This window comes from Mauremys reevesii, linkage group 3 (assembly GCF_016161935.1).
Source record: "Mauremys reevesii isolate NIE-2019 linkage group 3, ASM1616193v1, whole genome shotgun sequence".
Lineage (NCBI taxonomy): Eukaryota > Metazoa > Chordata > Testudines > Geoemydidae > Mauremys > Mauremys reevesii.
Genome location: NC_052625.1, coordinates 82,559,523 through 82,576,276, shown reverse-complemented (window position 1 = coordinate 82,576,276; position 16,754 = coordinate 82,559,523). Strand labels below are relative to the sequence as shown.

General features: G+C 46.5%; 1 protein-coding gene across 1 annotated transcript in view; it reads left to right on the top strand.

Moving 5' to 3' along the window:
- Positions 1 to 4,536: 4,536 nt before the first annotated feature.
- Positions 4,537 to 16,754, top strand: part of PGBD5 (piggyBac transposable element derived 5) — a 94,058-nt gene continuing 81,840 nt past the window's right edge. The window contains 2 exon segments of the mRNA XM_039530154.1: positions 4,537 to 4,952; positions 4,955 to 5,107. Of these exon segments, the coding sequence (XP_039386088.1) occupies positions 4,724 to 4,952; positions 4,955 to 5,107 (382 nt within the window). The 5' untranslated portion in view covers positions 4,537 to 4,723.

The following is a 16,754-nucleotide window of genomic DNA, read 5'->3' as shown; positions in this document are numbered from 1 at the left end:
CATGCTGTCACTCTGCTCCATGTACTTTGCTTTGCATTGTTGGATGAAATAAGTGAGAATCTCAAAAGATTTTATGAATTAATTTAAGGAGTATGTTGCCAGACTGGGGAGGTCACAGGGAAATTCCTAGACATTTAATGACTTGTTTAAAAAGGTGAGGGAAATTTTGGAAATGCAGCCGGAGATCATTACTGCTATTGTAATAAAAATAGAAGAACGTAAAATAAACCCTAACATTTTATGTGTTGGGAGTTAAAAGCTGAACTGTGGGTTGTAATGGATACAATGTTCAGTTTACTGGAGTGGTCATTTCCTAGCAGCTAAACACCAGTATAAGTAACTCAGAGGAAAGCAGAACTTTATTCGCAATGTTCCATAAGGCTTTTAGTTCAATTAAAGAAACCCCTGATGATTTTTTCTTCATTTAAAACAAAACAAACAAAAAAGCCTGACCTGATCCATTTTATCTATCTAACTGCCATATATATATATATATATATATATATATATATATAATCACGCTACTACTAACATTTCAGACAACTCAGTTCAGACAGTATTTAAATGTGCCCATTTCAGGTCACAGTAATCTAGTTAGCGGTCTGCATGTGCTAGGCATCCCAACAGGGAAACCCCCTTACGCAGCCTCAGAGCTGAGGCCCCACCTTCACACCTACTTGGAGTGGTAAGTGCAGGGGGCACTCACACAAGAACTGTCTGCTCTGCTGGTGGGAAGGGCCACCAAACACTCCTCTTTGGGCAGGCCAGATTATCCCCCCTCCCAGGGCTACCATTTCCTAGTTTTAGGTGGGCTGGCATCTGTCCTGGAGGAGGGAAGGCTAGCAAAGAGCTCTGCATGTTTGTAGGAGTGGGTGGAGACTGTTGACCTCACCCCAGCAGAATCATGATGGACTAGCAGTAGCAAGGGCCAGACTCTCCCTAGCCACAATCTTCTGCTGCAGAGGGGTGGGCCTTCTAGAACAGGGGGTGTTCAGCATTAATAACCCAGTAAGGTGAATAGCACAGTTCAGCCCTCTCAGAACTATTGTTCAGGCTGTTTGCAAACTCATGCAGACCTCACTGCCTTGTTTATGCTCTGCTCACATTCTCCTCCACAACCAAGAGGCCTAAAAAGATACATTTTAAAAAAGAGAGATAAAGTTCTGACATCATCACAGCACTCTTGGAGCTGAGGCCCTACACACATGCCTATTGTGCCTATACCAGCACTTGCTGTGTGTAAACTCTTTGGCTGAAGTGGGTAAGGCCCGAGAGGCAAACTCCATCCTTGAACTTGCAGAGCAGCTCTTCTATGGGCATTACTCCGTCCTGTGAGCTGCTCTCCTGTACCAGTTGCAGGGGAAGTCCACTATGTCTAGTAGACCTTCCCTTCCCCTGTCCTGACAAACCTTCCTGCTGACAAGTTCTACTAACAAGGAGGTGTGGTGACCCCCCTCCACACACATACACATGCAGCCCCTTCAACACTCATCTCCCCCAAACCCTGCAGAGACCCTAAGCATACCCTCTTAACTCGGGTGAAATCTGTACTGTCTGTGCTGAGAATTCCATATTACTAACAAAACTCAGGGCTGGGTAATCTTCCCAGAGGCAGCAGCATTTGCCACTGAGAACATCCATGGGTTGTGGATTGGAGAACAGCACTCATATATGAAGGCTAGGTGTGATATAAGCAGAGAGACCTATTGAATAAGCAATCATGGACAATCTGATGCCAGTACTAACAGGGCATGGTGGAGCAGCAGATGAAACTGCTGCCCCAATAAAATACCACAAAAGCCCAAAGATTGCACTGGACATGGTGAACATAGGCCGCCATTAAATAAGCCAGCAGCCAATCCTAACCACTGCCAGAAAGAATTCTGAAAAGACATATGAACCCTAAACAGTCAATGGCATTTGCTCACGGTTTTGGGGTCAGATAGTTTTGGGGTCAGTGTGAAACAGTACTCCCTAGTAACTCACCACCAGATGTGGAAATCTGCATAATTAAATCTGCAAAGTAGCCTTGTAATCTGACTGGCAATCAGCATTGCCTTGTACCCAGGCAGGACAATGTAAAATAGACTAATGGGTGCAGTGATGTGGGTAACTGGTTATCTTGTATAATATCAGCTACTGGAAAATTACACAGTTCCTTGAGATCCTAGGTAAGAGAATAACATCTTTCTGCAGACACATTGCTTTCTAAACACACAATGACTTGATTCTGGAGTTCATATTATCAGTTAGGATTGCAGGCAAACCAGGAAGAGGAAGAAAGAGAGCCAGCTACATCACAAACTCTGTCACAATTGCAAAAGATGGAAGGTAGTGGTCAACAACTTCCCTATCAGACTTCTCACTTAAAGAAGATGACTAACAAAACTATATTCCTAATTCCTTTAGTACGCAGAACCTGACAACACCTTTAAAGTGTCTTTTTACTATATAAGGTGATTCTGTAAGAATCACTATATAGTGATTCCGTAAGATTCTGGGGAACCATGTTTATTGTGGTTTGTGGATTCAGTCTAAAATAGATTTAATTTGTAAGGAGAAATACAGGTATTTTATTTCCTAACTGCCAGCACAGCAAACTGGACTCTGTGAATCAAGCTGCTTAGTCATCATCACCAGTAATAAAGTTTTTGCAGTTCCAGTTATGTCCTAAGAGATAACTGTGTGACTCCATACTCTTCAAATGATTATCGCAATTATATTTAATTTATTTTCCTTTACTTTGTTTTATCTTATGACATCATATTGCTTTTTAAATTAGTTGTAGGTGTGTATATGCCTGTTGGAACAACTGCTGCTTTATACCATATTATTCATTAAACACAAGAAAAGCATTTTAAAAGCTCAGTCCTGCAAGGTGCTGAACGTTCTGGCCCCAATCCTGCTATTTTGGAAGCAATCACGTGCTTAACTTTAAGTGTGTGCATAGTCTCACTGTAGTCAATGGAGCTATTCAGATGATTCAAAATAGACATATGCTTAGGTGCTTTGCTGGATTGGGGCCAGAGTGCTAGGTCTCCCAAACTCAAGCCCACTCAACCCCCTAAGCTTGATCTCAAGTGGCTATCCCAAGTAGTCACAAGAGACTCAATATCCACACTGCTATTTTAAGTGTGCTAGTAGACCCATTAGCATGAGACTGGCTACCCAGGCTTAGGGGCTTGCTCCCAGCTGCAGTGTAGACATACTCACAGAGTCAAGCCCTTGCTTATAGGGTTACTTCTTCTTCAGTGGTCATTCTGTTGTGCAAAACAGCTAGTTCCTGTGAACTCTGTGAATCTTAATCCCAGCTGGTTTTGGATCAGTGAAAAAATAAATTTACAGTGCTGCAAAATTGTTAACTGTGTGTACCCACATGGAGATCATGATGAGTTGGTTTTGAGTCACCATGGCCGGGATCCAAATCTCATTGGATTCAATTGGAATCCTTCCATTAACTTCGATGAGAGGTGGATCTGGCCCCATATATTGGTTATACATAGTGTTCATTTACATTCATTTATTGTATTAGGCCTTAGTTACAGCTGGTTTTCTAGTATTTGTTTTACTAGTGCTCAGCTCAGAATCCATTACTTGCTATAGTAAATTGTAACACACCCAGTATAGAAGTTACTGTCATAATTATCCAGTAAGCCCATGGGAAATATTTTACTACAGAATGGTAGCTTTTAAACACCCCTAAAACTATCCCTGAAGTACCCACATGGGTAACCTATAGAGAGTGTGCCCTTTTCCCTCCTCCCATTTTTTCCAGGCTCAGTAGGGTTTGCACTCATCTTTCATTAAGGTGGCTCTCATCAGTATGAAACTGATTTGCAGACCTTAGCTATAGATTAATGCAATCTTGGAGGAAGAAGGTGTGATAGGATAGTGATCATTATGACCCTCATACACCTCAACTCGGTTTAAGGGCCTGTGTGCTTTTCTGTGTCCTTCCTGCTTCTCCCACTGATTCCTGTTGCTTGTCACAATCCCCTTCCCGGCGCTCAGTCATTATGTAACAAGCACTGCCACACCCCGGGGACCTAGAGGGATGTCAGTCTCTTCCCACTGTCGATGAAAAGTCTCAGCCGCAAGTTGGACGCGCAGGCTGCACTGGGGCTCCTGGGGCGGGTGGGCTTCAGCACCGCAGCCCGCGGACAGCTCCGTGCGCCCGGGAGCCTAAGGGGTGGGGAAGGAAGCGCAGCTCCCGCAGGGCGGCTCTCTGCCGGGGGAGGAGCGGAAGAACTCCTCCCCCCCGCGTCTCATCGAGCCTGGGGCGGGGCGGGGCGGGGCGGGGCGGGACGAGACCCGACCCCTCCCGGCGGCGGCTCTCCCAGAGAGGCTCTGTGATTTTAAATGCGCCGAGACCCGCCCCTTCGGGGTGGGGCGTGGGCGGGCCAGGCCGTCCGGGGCTGCCATATAACCCCACCTCTTGGGTGAGGACTGCGGCTATAATTGGCTGGATGTGGTATTTGGAGATGCTGAGCTGGCTCCTTCCCCCCATGTCCCTGCACACACACAGGGGTGGGTTGCGCGGGCGGCCGAGGGAGGCAGGGCTGGGTGGTGGCGGCGGCGGCAGCGACGGCGGCTCTGCCACTCCCTGCCTCCCCGCCTCGCTGTCCGAGCCGCTCTCGCTGCTGGGCTGCTGCCTGCGGCCGGGCGAGGCGGCGGAGCCGGGCCGCGGGGAGCGGGGCGGCTGCTGCTGGCGGCGGCGGCGGGGATGATGGCGGAGGGCGGCGGCGGGGGGCCGCGGCGGAAGGCGCTGTCCCTGCTGGAGGCGGCCCGCTCCCGCTACGAGAGCCTGCAGATCTCGGACGACGTGTTCGGGGAGTCGGGCCAGGACAGCAGCGGGAACCCCTTCTACAGCACCTCGGCCGACTCCCGCTCCGCCTCCTCCCAGGACGAGGACGAGGAGCAGCTCGCGGCTGCGGAGGGGCCAGGCCCCCGGGGCAGGGGCGCCGTGTCCCCAGGGCGGCGGCGGCGGAGCGGCAGCAGGTTCCCGGCGGCGGCGGCAGCCCCGGCCCCGAGGAGGAGGAGGAGGAGGAGGGGGGCTGGACCCCGACCCTGCGAGACGCCCCACCCCCAGACTTCAAGGATAGCTTCGGTAACAGGCGGGCCGGGCAGCGGGGTGGTGCCTGCAGGGGGGAGCCCCGTCCCTCGCCTCGCCGGCTGGGGGTGGGGTGCCTGGGCTGCTGCCTGCGGGGAGCCGAGGGACGGGGCTTTGCGGGTAATGCTCAAGGGGCGGCCCCGGCCGGCAAGCGAGAGGAGCAGGGGAAGTCCCTGCTCCGGCGGGAAGGTTAGTGTGGGGGCTGCAGCCAGGGCCTGAGGCTGGAGGGCGGGTGCAGCCGCGGGGCACTTTTGCAGTTTGGTCAGAGGCAGGGCAGGCGGCAGCTCTCGTTGCACGGGGGCTGCTTACAAGAGAGCCCCGATCGCTCAGCTCCTCGGAGCCCTGTGCAGGTGTAAAGGTCGCGGAGCCCCCCTGAAATCAGTGCTCCGCGCTTGGCCCCAGATGTCCCGACCACCAACTATAACTAGCGGGCGGGGTAACGGGCTCAGCAGCGTACGGGAGAAACAGGCTGATTTGCTCATCCCTGGCCTGGCGCCCGAAACCCCCGGAAGGGGAGGCTGGATCTGTGGGGTTAATTTGAGAGAGTGCGGTCGGTCTGCCGACCCCTGCCACCTGACTGCGCTTTGGCCTCGTTAAACAAATCGCTCCTAGGGCGGATGCTAGTGAGCATGTTAGTCACTAGGGAGAGAACAGCCCCTTCTCGGGAAGAGTTGCTCGGTTCATCTGCACAAGAGCAGCAGCAGGGTAGGGCTGGCTGTTCAATCGTTGCCTTTCAGGACAGAATATATAAATATCTCTCCTGTGCACCGGCTGAAAGCTTTATTTGATTTCATTATGATAAAGGATAGCTTCCCTCTTTCAGCGTACTGGCTTTTTTCATTCCTTAGTTATTATGAGGCATAGCTTGTATTTATGTACTAACTGGATAATTGCCTGGACTTAGATGAAATGGTGTCTAACAAGACCCAGGGAGGGCAGCATGTGATTGATCATGAACACTTTGTCCGTTTTTCGTCTCCCCTGATAATTTTGTGATCCTCAGAACAACAGGGCAGGTTATACAATGTGCCCTTGGGAATCTCTGCTGCTTTGCTGGAGTTGGAAGCTGGAAATCCTGCTCAGCCTGTGTGTCCTAACATGTACATGGCCTATGATATAGGGAATGTTGTTATACCCACTTTACAGATGGGAGAAGTTGTGGACCAGAATGATTAAGTGACTTGCTCTAGATCACACAAGAAGTCTGTGGCAGCCCTGGGAATAGAACTCGGCTCCCTAACCCTTGTCTTTACTACAAAGCCATTCTCAGCTCTACGCACCACCACACAGGTCTTTGAGAAAGTAAATGTTGAGAGCTCACTGAAGTGATCTGATGTATTATGGCACTGCATGGTATGGAGATTTTAATGGAATGATCTGTGTGAGAGTACATGTTATAGTGGTTTATAGGGAGCCATTCCAACATCGGTCCACGACATTAATAATTATGTTGTGTATGTAGCAAAGAAAAGTCATGTAAAGAAAACTTGCAGAATGTGAAAAATACAGCAATCAAGTAGAGCTCACAAATAAACCTGTAATATATAGTATTCTGAGATGTTGCATTACTCTACTACTAGCAGCTTGTCCAATTTTATATTTGCTAGCCTAACCCCACTGGTTTCTAATTCTTGATTGTCAGGCTTAATTCATTAATGTTGATGAGAAGTATCAGAGAAAAGTCTATAAATATCAAATAAATAAATGAAGATTCAAGAAAGAAAAAGTGCACTTCAACAAACCTCCCTGTACCACAGTGGGAATTAAAACAGAGCTAGAGGAAGTAATTTTTTTTTTTAGCTAATGTAAAAAGAACCCCAAACAAAGTTAAGCTCCAAATACTATATTACAATAACATTATTTTTGACTGACGTGTTAACTAACAAAAGCAAGACAGGCTGCTGCTCCCCTGTCTAATCACTGTAAAATATTAAACATCATGTACTAATATAAAACTTTTGTGCGTCTTTAAAGAGAATGCTAGTGGATATCCTGGATTCCTCTAATTCTCAAGCATATCTGAGGACACAATTTGGACCATACTTTTTATGGAGTTAAATAAGGATGAAGTAACTTACCCTTTAATTTCTTTGCCTTTGCTAGTATATACATTTGTGTAACTTTAAAGCCGTGATATGCATTTAATATAGAGATGGGATTGACATTTTTATTGCTTCTTTGAAAAAAGAAAATTAAGTTGATGACCTATTAGCTCATGAGTTCAGATTTCCTTAGAATTGGAGTTTGATTTTTGGGAGACAGAAGTGAACACAGAAGTCTTTGGAGCAAGGAGAGTTGGTAATACAGAGTCTGCTTCCACCTAACAGTAGATTTGAGAGAGGTTTCTGCTGCTTCTTACTCTGTTTGTGGCATGAACTGCATACAGTATCTATAATAGTGATTAGCTTTGGCAAAAACTTGGTTGAATAAGAATGTCCATATTGGGCCAGACCAATGGTCTATCTAGTCCAGTATCCTGTCTTCCAACAGTGGCTGGTGCCAGATACTTCAGAGGCAATGAACAAAACAGAGCACTGTCATCCAGACCCAGCTTCTGGCCGTCAGAGGTTTAGGGACACCCAGAGCATGGGGTTGTGTCCCTGACCATCTTGGCTAATTGCCATTGGTGGACCTGTACTCAAGGAACTCATCTAATTCCTTTTTTAACCCAGTTATACCTTTGACCTTCACAACATCCCTTGGTAATGAGTTCCACAGGTTGACTGTGTAGTGTGAAGAAGTACTTCCTTATGTTTGTTTAAATCTGCTGCCTATTAATTTCATTGGGTGACCCCTGATTCTCATGTTATGTGAAAAAGTAAATAACACAACCCTATCACTGTCTCCATGCCATTCGTGATTTTATATAACTTTATCATAACCCCCAGGCCTCCGTCCAGTCATCTCTTTTTTTTTCCCCAAGCTGAACAGTCCCAGCCTTTTTAACCTCTCCTCATATGGAAGCTGTTCCATACTCCTAATAATTTTTGTTGCCATTCTCTGTATTTTTTTCCAGTTCTGATGTATCTTTTTTGAGATAAGGTGACAAGAAGTGTGCAATGGGCGCACCATGGATTTATGTAGTGGCATTATGATCTATCCCTTTCCTAATGGTTCCCAGCATTGTTTGCTTTTTTGACTGCCGCTGCACATAGAGTGGATGTTTTCAAAGAACTATCCACAATTACCCCAAGATCTCTTCCTTGAGTGGTAACAGCTAATTTAGACTCCATCGTTTTGTATGTATAGTTGGAATTGTTTTCCAATGTGCATTACTTTGCATTTATCAACAGTGAATTTCATCTGCCACTTTCTTGCCCATTCACCCAGTTTTGTGAGATTGCTTTGCAACTCTTCACAGTCAGCTTTGGACTTAACTATATTGAGTAATTTTGTATCATCTGCAGACTTTGTCAACTCCCTAGTTACCTCTTCTTTTCAGCTCATTTATGAATATGTTGAACAGCACTGGTCCCAGTACAGTTCCTTGTGGGATCTTGCTATTTACCTCTCTCTATTGTGAAAACTGATCCTTTATTCCTACCCTTTGTTTCATATCTTTTAAGCAGGGACTGATCCACAAGACTGCCCATGACTGTCTACTTTGTTTAAGAGCCTTTGGTGAGAGACCTTGTCAAAGGCTTTCTGAAAGTCTAAGTACACTATATCTGCTGGATCAGTGGTTCTCAGCCAGTGGTCTGCAGCCCCCTGGGGGACTGCGAGACCCTTCAGGGGGCCATGAGACCCCTGTGGCTGAAACCCAATGCTCCCCATGGGCTGAAGCCAGGAGCTGCGGGGCTGAAGCCTTGATCCCCAGCGCCCCACATGGGACTAAAGCTGTGAGTGGTTGGGCTGAATCTCGGGTCCCCGAGCCCTGGTGCTCCCCATGGTGGAGCAGAAACCCTGAGCCCATGGGCAGAGTTGGGGAGGGGGGGAAAGAACAATGCCCCCTGTGCCTCCCAACTACAGTGCAAGAGCAGGGCAGTCAGGGCAAGGGGCAGCTCAAAACACTCCCATGTCCATCTCTGCCTGTGACTTGGCCAGGTCAGAGGTGGGAAGCCGGAGCTGGGCAGTGTGGAGCAGCTGCTGCTCTGACTGGTTCCATGGAGCAGGCTGCTGGGGTGTTCCCTCATCTCCTGCTGGTATCTGGGGTGGAAGCTGCTCCTCAGCTCCTAGCCCCCTTAGCTCATGCAGCCAGTAAGAGCCACCAGGGAAGGGGGACCCAGCTCCATGGCTGGCAGAGCCCTCCTGGAACAGGGACTGCAGGGGCACCTTCCTGGCACACAGCCCCTAGCTACCCCTCTCCCTGCAGCCTGAGCTACCACCCCACCTGCACACAGCCCCTAGCTACTGCTCTCTCTGCATCCTGAGCTACCCCCTGCCTGCACACGGCCCCTAGCTACTGCTCTTCCTGCACCCTGAGCCACCACCCCGCCTGCACACGGCCCCCAGCTGCTCCCCTCCCTGCACCCTGAGCCGCACCCTGCCTGCACACAGCCCCTAGCTACTGCTCTCCCTGCACCCTGAGCTACCCGCCTGCCTGCGCATAGCCCCTAGCTACCCCCTCCCTGCACCCTCTGCCTGCACACAGCCCCTAGTTAAGTGCTGCCTGCACCCTGAGCTATTTTCAAACTTTCTGCACTGAGCCCTCCCCCTTTGAGTTATAATTTTTGTTTGTACTCCCCACAACCTGTCTGGGTTGTGGGGAGTCGAGGTGGAGGTGGCGCAGAAGCCGTTCCATTCCCCTAATAATTTTTGTTGCCCTTTTCTGAACCTTTTCCAATTCCAGTGTATCTTTTTTGAGATGAGACGATCACATCTGCATGCAGAATTCAAGATGTGGGCGTACCATGGGTTTATATAGAGGCAACATATTTTCTGTCTTATCTATCCCTTTCTTAATGATGCCCAACATTCTGTTGCCTTTTTTGACTGCCGCTGAACATTGAGTGGATGTTTTCAGAGAACTCTCCACAATGACTCCAAGATCTTTCTTGACAGCTAATTAAACCCCATCATTTTGTATGTATAATTCCAGCTATGTTTTCCAATGTGCATTACTTTGCATTTATCAACATTGAATTTCATCTTCCATTTTGTTGCCTAGTCACCTATTTTTGAGAGATCCTTTTGTAGCTCTTCGCAGTCTGCCTGGGACTTAACTATCTTGAGCAGTTTTGAATCATCTGCAAATTTTACCACCTCAATGGCCTTCCAGACCATTTATGAATGTGTTGAATAGGACTGGTCCTGTTCAAAAGAAGAAATACTACCGTAGGCATCAAAAGATAGGCTAGCACTGACGGCAACTTTCTTCTCCTCCTTGCCTCTGTACACTCTTGTTCTCCTCATAAGATATACTCATATGCACATGCCCAAAGATGTTAGTAAAATGATATGCTAGAGATTTTCCCTATTGAAAATGCAGATTGACACCCCCCCCTTCAGTAGACACACACAAAGTATGGTTTATAGTGCACAGCTCTGGTTTTGCATGGACTTTTGCTTTTGAAGACACTTTTCTAATGTGTGTTATGCCCTACAATCTTTGGAGAACACATTCAGGTAGAAGAGAGAACTGCTAGGCAGCAGTCATGTTGACTTAGACTTTTCTAATGACCTTGAAGAGATTTAAACAAACTTTAAATAGTCTTCTTTAACCTACATTTATGGTGGTGGGAGGAAACATTTTCTAAAAGCCAGGTTATAGGAAACATTCATTTATCGCAAAGTGGTTGTCAGATGTGACTTGACCCCTGTATGCAGAAGATCACTTTTGCTGGGTAGATGAGAATCAGGACTTCATGCAGCAGCATAGCACACTCTAAATATGCATGTCAGGAAGCAAAGGATAGCTTTTGATTAATGCAGTGAACTGGTCACATCTTTTGGGAGTTAGCCAGTTAAATATTAGTTGCATCTGCAGCTCACTGCTGAAAAAACACACTGGTGAGCATTAGAGATTTTACTTTAAATAATTCTCATTTCACTTTTTCTGCTAGTTCACCAATGGGCAGCAAAAACCAACTACTAGGAAAAGGATTATTTATAGGTGTGCATTAAAGCAGCTTTACTCCATTGTAAATATATTACATTGGGCTGCGTCCACTTCTCAAATTAAATTATTCAGAGCAGCAATATAAATGCTGACTATGCACATCTGAGATGTGCAATCTGTCTCCTTGATTATGCGATCATTAAACTTAGTTTCCGTTCTTAACTTTACTGAAGAATGTTTACTGAAGTTGGGTTAGCTGAGGAGGGGGAGAGATGCATCTGTGTAGGTGGTTAATGAACCAACTTCCAGTTGGATGGATGAAGGTTACAAGATGTTAAGAAGGATGCTGTCTCTTCTTATGTTTGCATAGTGCCTCGTACAATAGGGCTTCAGTCTTCGTTGCTTCCTCTTGGCACTGCTGTTATACAAATAAAGAAAATGAATTTGGCTCCTTTGAAATAAGAATAAGGAAAATGTGTTTAGCTCCCTCCGTCTAGTCTCCAGTGAACCTCATAATACAACATAGTTAGTATGGCGTCATTCATACATCCTGTATACCAATGTGTTTTACAGGAATTAAATAGTAACTGAAGGGGGGATGATGGGACATAGCTGAAGGAGAAAAGAGGGCTTTTAGCTGAGATTTCAAAGAATAGAATCTTTGCTAAGCAGAGAGATACAGGAAGATTGTGCAGAAGGGAGGAGAGTCAAAGAGATAGTGAGATCACATGGAAAGGCAGAAGAAGTCAGTACTAGAGGAGCAGGGTGGGAGTAGAGAGAGAGCCCTCGAGGTAGGATGCAGCATATCCATAAAGACTTGTAATAAGGAGGGGAACTTTGGTCTGAATCTTGGAAAGAATCAGGAATTCTGGGTGATGCAAAGTCACTAAAGAAAGGTCCAGTACAAGAATAGCAGGAAAGATGCACTGCAGGAGGTGGAAAAATATTTGAGCATCACTTATTCATCTGTGCCAGATTGTGCTGTAGAATGTGGCCTAAATAGCTCTCTGCTTGTGAACGTGGGTGCAACTCCTCTGACTTCAATGGTGTTTTGCCTATTTAGGCCATCAGAGAAATTGGTCTATTTAACTTATGAACCCTAAAATTATTTCAGAGTGTAGAATATTTATAGGAAATAATTTTGCATTCACCTTTGGATAAATTCTCCAATATTTTCCTGGGTGTGTTTGTTATATAATAAATAATACAGTAATAGGACTCAGAATTGCAGGATGATGGTGAATGCATCTGTTGAGATATCAGAGGAAATGTGTGTAGGATGATCTAAAAGTTTTTATGTTTAGCATAATCCACATCTTTATTTAGCAAAGGTTCAGTATCTTCTAGATCTTATGAAATCCAAACATGTGCTTCTGAAGGTTTTATTGGGCCTAAAGCAGATTTCTCTCCATCCATCATTGCTAATAGTGTTGATTTCAGTGCAAGACAACCTTGCAGATCTTAAAATGTAATGCAATTTAACTGTCATTTCCCTTCCCCCCACTTTGCATTATTCATGTTCAAGTTCAGCAGCAAAATGCTCATTACTTAAACTGGGTAGAAGAACCAGATTTTCTGCTCTTAAAATGACAAGCATTCGTACTTTGTATTTAATATGCAAAAGTCAGTAAACACTGCAGATGAAGGGCTCTTCTTCACAATATATCTGTAGCCTTTTGCATAGGAGAAGCATGTTTCCTCCCAGACTGATCTCTTGCATGTGACCAAATGATCTCCCCTCCCCCATCTCCTTTTGAAGTGAATGAAGTGGTCGTTCAAAGGTAGTGGGTGAGCAGCTCTGGGAAGTACGGTCCTCTCTGCACAATACAGGAACAGTATAAGAAACAGCAATGCCCTGTCAATGTGCCTCAAACTTGAACTGCAGGGACCACCTTGTGGTGTGAGAGGGTGGTCTTTCCATGTCCATTCAGCTCTCTGCCGAGACTAATGAGGCTACTAATCACTGATTAGCTTAGTTAGTCTGTATAGACTTAAGCTCACAGAAAGTACTTGCCTAGGTGGCACAGAATTGAAAGAAGCTGGAGGCTTCACTCAGTTGAAACTTTTCCTTCCATGCTCAACATCCCACCAAATTCAGTAAGAACACAATGAATCCTGCACAAATATGGATTCCTCGGTAGAGAAGTGTGACGCACACCTCAAAGGAATGTTAACAATGGGTATAACCGGATTCCCCAAGAAGACCTGTTGTAATGTCTGTCCTTCCTGCAATCAGAAACCAGTGAGTATGTGGTGATTGCTGAAATATTGTTAGGGACCCTTGTCACAGGGCATCAAAGCCAACTAATAAAGATGTTCCATTGTACTCTTATATTCTATTTCTTCTGTGGTTAACTTGTCCCTCTTTTAGCATTGTCAAAGCAGAACACATTAAAATAGAGAACAGCTGTGTTCCAAAGGTAGGTGCAAGGAAAAATCAAATAATAGTTCTCCCATTCATCTGTCATTTTACTTTCTTGTGGCATGGCATTCTTCTCAGGGAGAGAATCCTTGCTGAAACAAATCTATCATTCCCTTTCATATTTCTTAAAGGACAGGGTATAAGATCCCCTTTCTCTCCCCTCACCCAACATGACCTGCCCGGTTATACAGTGGATCTGTGTGAGTGGGAGGGGAACAAGCTTAAGATAGCTGCTTAACATATCTTGTGACAGTAATGGTGTCTCTGGCAGCTTCCTAAGGAGAAGACCAGGAAAACGGCCGGCACATGTTAATAGTGTATTAATTGAAGCATTCTTCAAACTCCTGGCCTTCCACATCTCCTTCCTCAGATGTGGCATAGAATTTCACATGATTTGTATTGATTTAATTTCGCAAAACTATGTTCACTCCTGTATCTTATTTGATAGTTGAATAGAAATTGCTTTCATTCACCAGTAATAAAAAGCTGTAGCTGATCAGTTTGTAGCTACAGAGTGAGGAGTGGGGAGAGAGCAACCATACATACTTCGGGCAACCCTGTGGCCTAGGAATTGCTTGTACAGGCTATACCCTGAAGACAAGCGGAAAAGATGCTCTGGCTTGAAAATCAGAGAGAAGGAGCAGGAGATGACTCTAGACTAGAACTGGAGGGATGAGTAGTACACTATGGAGCTGATCTTCATTCATGTAAAGAACCTCTCAAACACACTTCATGTTTTCAGGCCAAGCAGAAGAGGACTTGCACAATTTCTAGTCAATGTGCAATACTCTTAATGTGGAGGCACAGCAGAAGAGCTCCTGACAGGATAGAAAATGCGATCTCAGCAGGGCCATCCCCAGACATTGTGATGTCCTATGCAGCCCCTCCCCCCGCGGGGAGCTGGTGTCCCCAAGCCTCCACAGGGGTGTGTGTGCACCCAAGGTCTATGGGAGGCAGGGCAGAAACTGCCCCCCAGCATGAGCTGACAGAGGAGCGGGTTGGGGCTGGGTCGCTTAACTTCCTGCCGCCCGGTGATTGCAGGGCAGGCCTGACCCTGCACTGATGGGGCAGTGGGAAGTAGAGTGACCTGGCCCCAGCCCGCTCCGCTCTGCTCCCCTGGCTCCCAGGCTTGGGACTTGAGGGGCAGAGGGGAACAGCTCCCGTGTGGCTGGGAGCTTTCAGAGCAGGCTGGGTCACTCCACTTCCCGCCGCCACATGAGTACAGGGTCGGGCCCGACCCCTGCTGCAGTCCCCCGGGATATAGCTCAGGGAAAGTGATGGAGTGAGGGCGGGGCTGGGGCAGAGCAGGGGTGGGGGCAGCTTTCCTGGCTGGCTCAGCCAGCTGGGGGATCGGGCTGGCAACTGGAGCAGCACACAGCTGCGTGGGGCACCAGGAAATTTGGGGCAATTTGGTGCCCCAAATTCCCTGGTGCCCTACGCAGCTGCGTAGTTTGCATATGGGTAAGGATCTCAGATAGGGAAAGTGAATTCTTTCAGCCCTTTAGACCATTTGTACTGCAGAAGGGGATTGTATAAGCGCTGTAGATCATGTGCAACTTATCCCTTTCAACCCTAGATGTAGTTCACTGAGGCACTCTGTGAGGACGGAAGATCATGTCAGACAGGAATACACGAGAGATGTTGAAGCAAAGAATACTGTATATGGCCTTGCTTGGGGGGGGGGGGGGAGAAAGTTGTGCGTTGAACAGGAAGATTTGGTATAAAAGATTATTGTTAGGATGTTTCTTGTGAAGCAAAAGCAGACAAGAGACTTAACAGCTGGCTGTTGTAAGAGGCATTGATCTCTATTGCATAGGGCACAGAGGCAGATGGATACCAAGTAGATTAAATTAAAGAGAGATAAATTTAAAATATTGACTTGTGTATTTCAGAGTGAGAGTTCAGAGCCAAAAGGGACCACCTGAGCATCTAGTCTGACATCCTGCATATCACAGGCCGCTAAACCCCACCCTTTACTGTGCACAATAACCAGCATTAGGCAGAAGTGTTACAGCCCTCATGGGGTTTTAACTATTGTGTGCCACAGACAAACAGTAGGAGGAACTGTGATGCACCAATGTCTGGGGCCCCTTCAGTTGCACGGAATTGATTTAGTGAGGTGTACTCAGATGATCCTAGTAAGCAACCTGCACTTTGTGCTGCACAGGAAGACAGAAAAAAAACCCAGCTAGGTTCCTGCCAATCTGACCTGGGTCAAAAATTCCTCCCTGCCTGTGAAAATGGCAGTCAGTATAACTCTGAGCATGTGAGCAAGACACGGCAGCCAAGCATTTGAAAGAGACTTGTGTATTGCCTCAGAGGACTGGCCGTTCCTGTCTGGTGTTCCATCTCCAGTCGTAGCCATCTCTGTTTCAAAGAAAGGAATGTGGCTGGAACAAAGTACACTGGGAGCAGGAGTGGGAATCCTTCCTGACCCCTAAACGTGACTGGCTGAAGCATTAGTTTTAGGAACATAAGTTGTAGGGTCAGAAGGTACCTCTTGAGTCACCGAGCACAGCCCCCTGTCACTGGAAGAAAACCTGTAAAATTATCCTGCTCATACATTTAAGAAGCTCTTTTAGAGTTTACCTGTGGTGCTCACTGTTGCAGAAAGTCAAAGCAAATACGACCATTGTATTTTTTAAAAGTGCTGGCTGACTTTCTGACCATGAACAACTCTTGTAGCTGTGCAAACTAGGGCCCACGCTCAGCAGGACACTTAAAGCATCTGTGGAGCTTTGAGAATGTGATTAGCCCCAGTGATGTAAATGGAACTTTTCAGATGCAGATAGTTACCCGCATACTTAAGGGCCTTGCTGAGTTAGGCCCTAGATGAGATAATCAAGTCTCATTTCAAGGCATAAATTGACTTTCTGTAATGGTGATTCCAGATGCACAACTCTTTCCATGTATATCATTGTGTAAATGGCTAGATGCATTTGGGAATGGGGGATCAGAAGCCGGATCGCTTCCTTCTGGCCACTGCTAGAACCAGGATGCCAAACTACATAAATTAATAATCTTATTTGGCTTGTCTAATTTTACTTTCCCAGACTCAGAACCCTTTCCCAGTGACGGTGTGGTGTGGTTTTTGTTTTTTTTGCATATTCAGTTTCCTCAGTATAACACCCAGTTCACTAGGGTTGAAAGAGGAGAAGACATCTAAACTTCTCCAGAAGGAAGAATGCTGTTCCTTAAAGCTTGAAATTAAGTTCTGCAGGGCC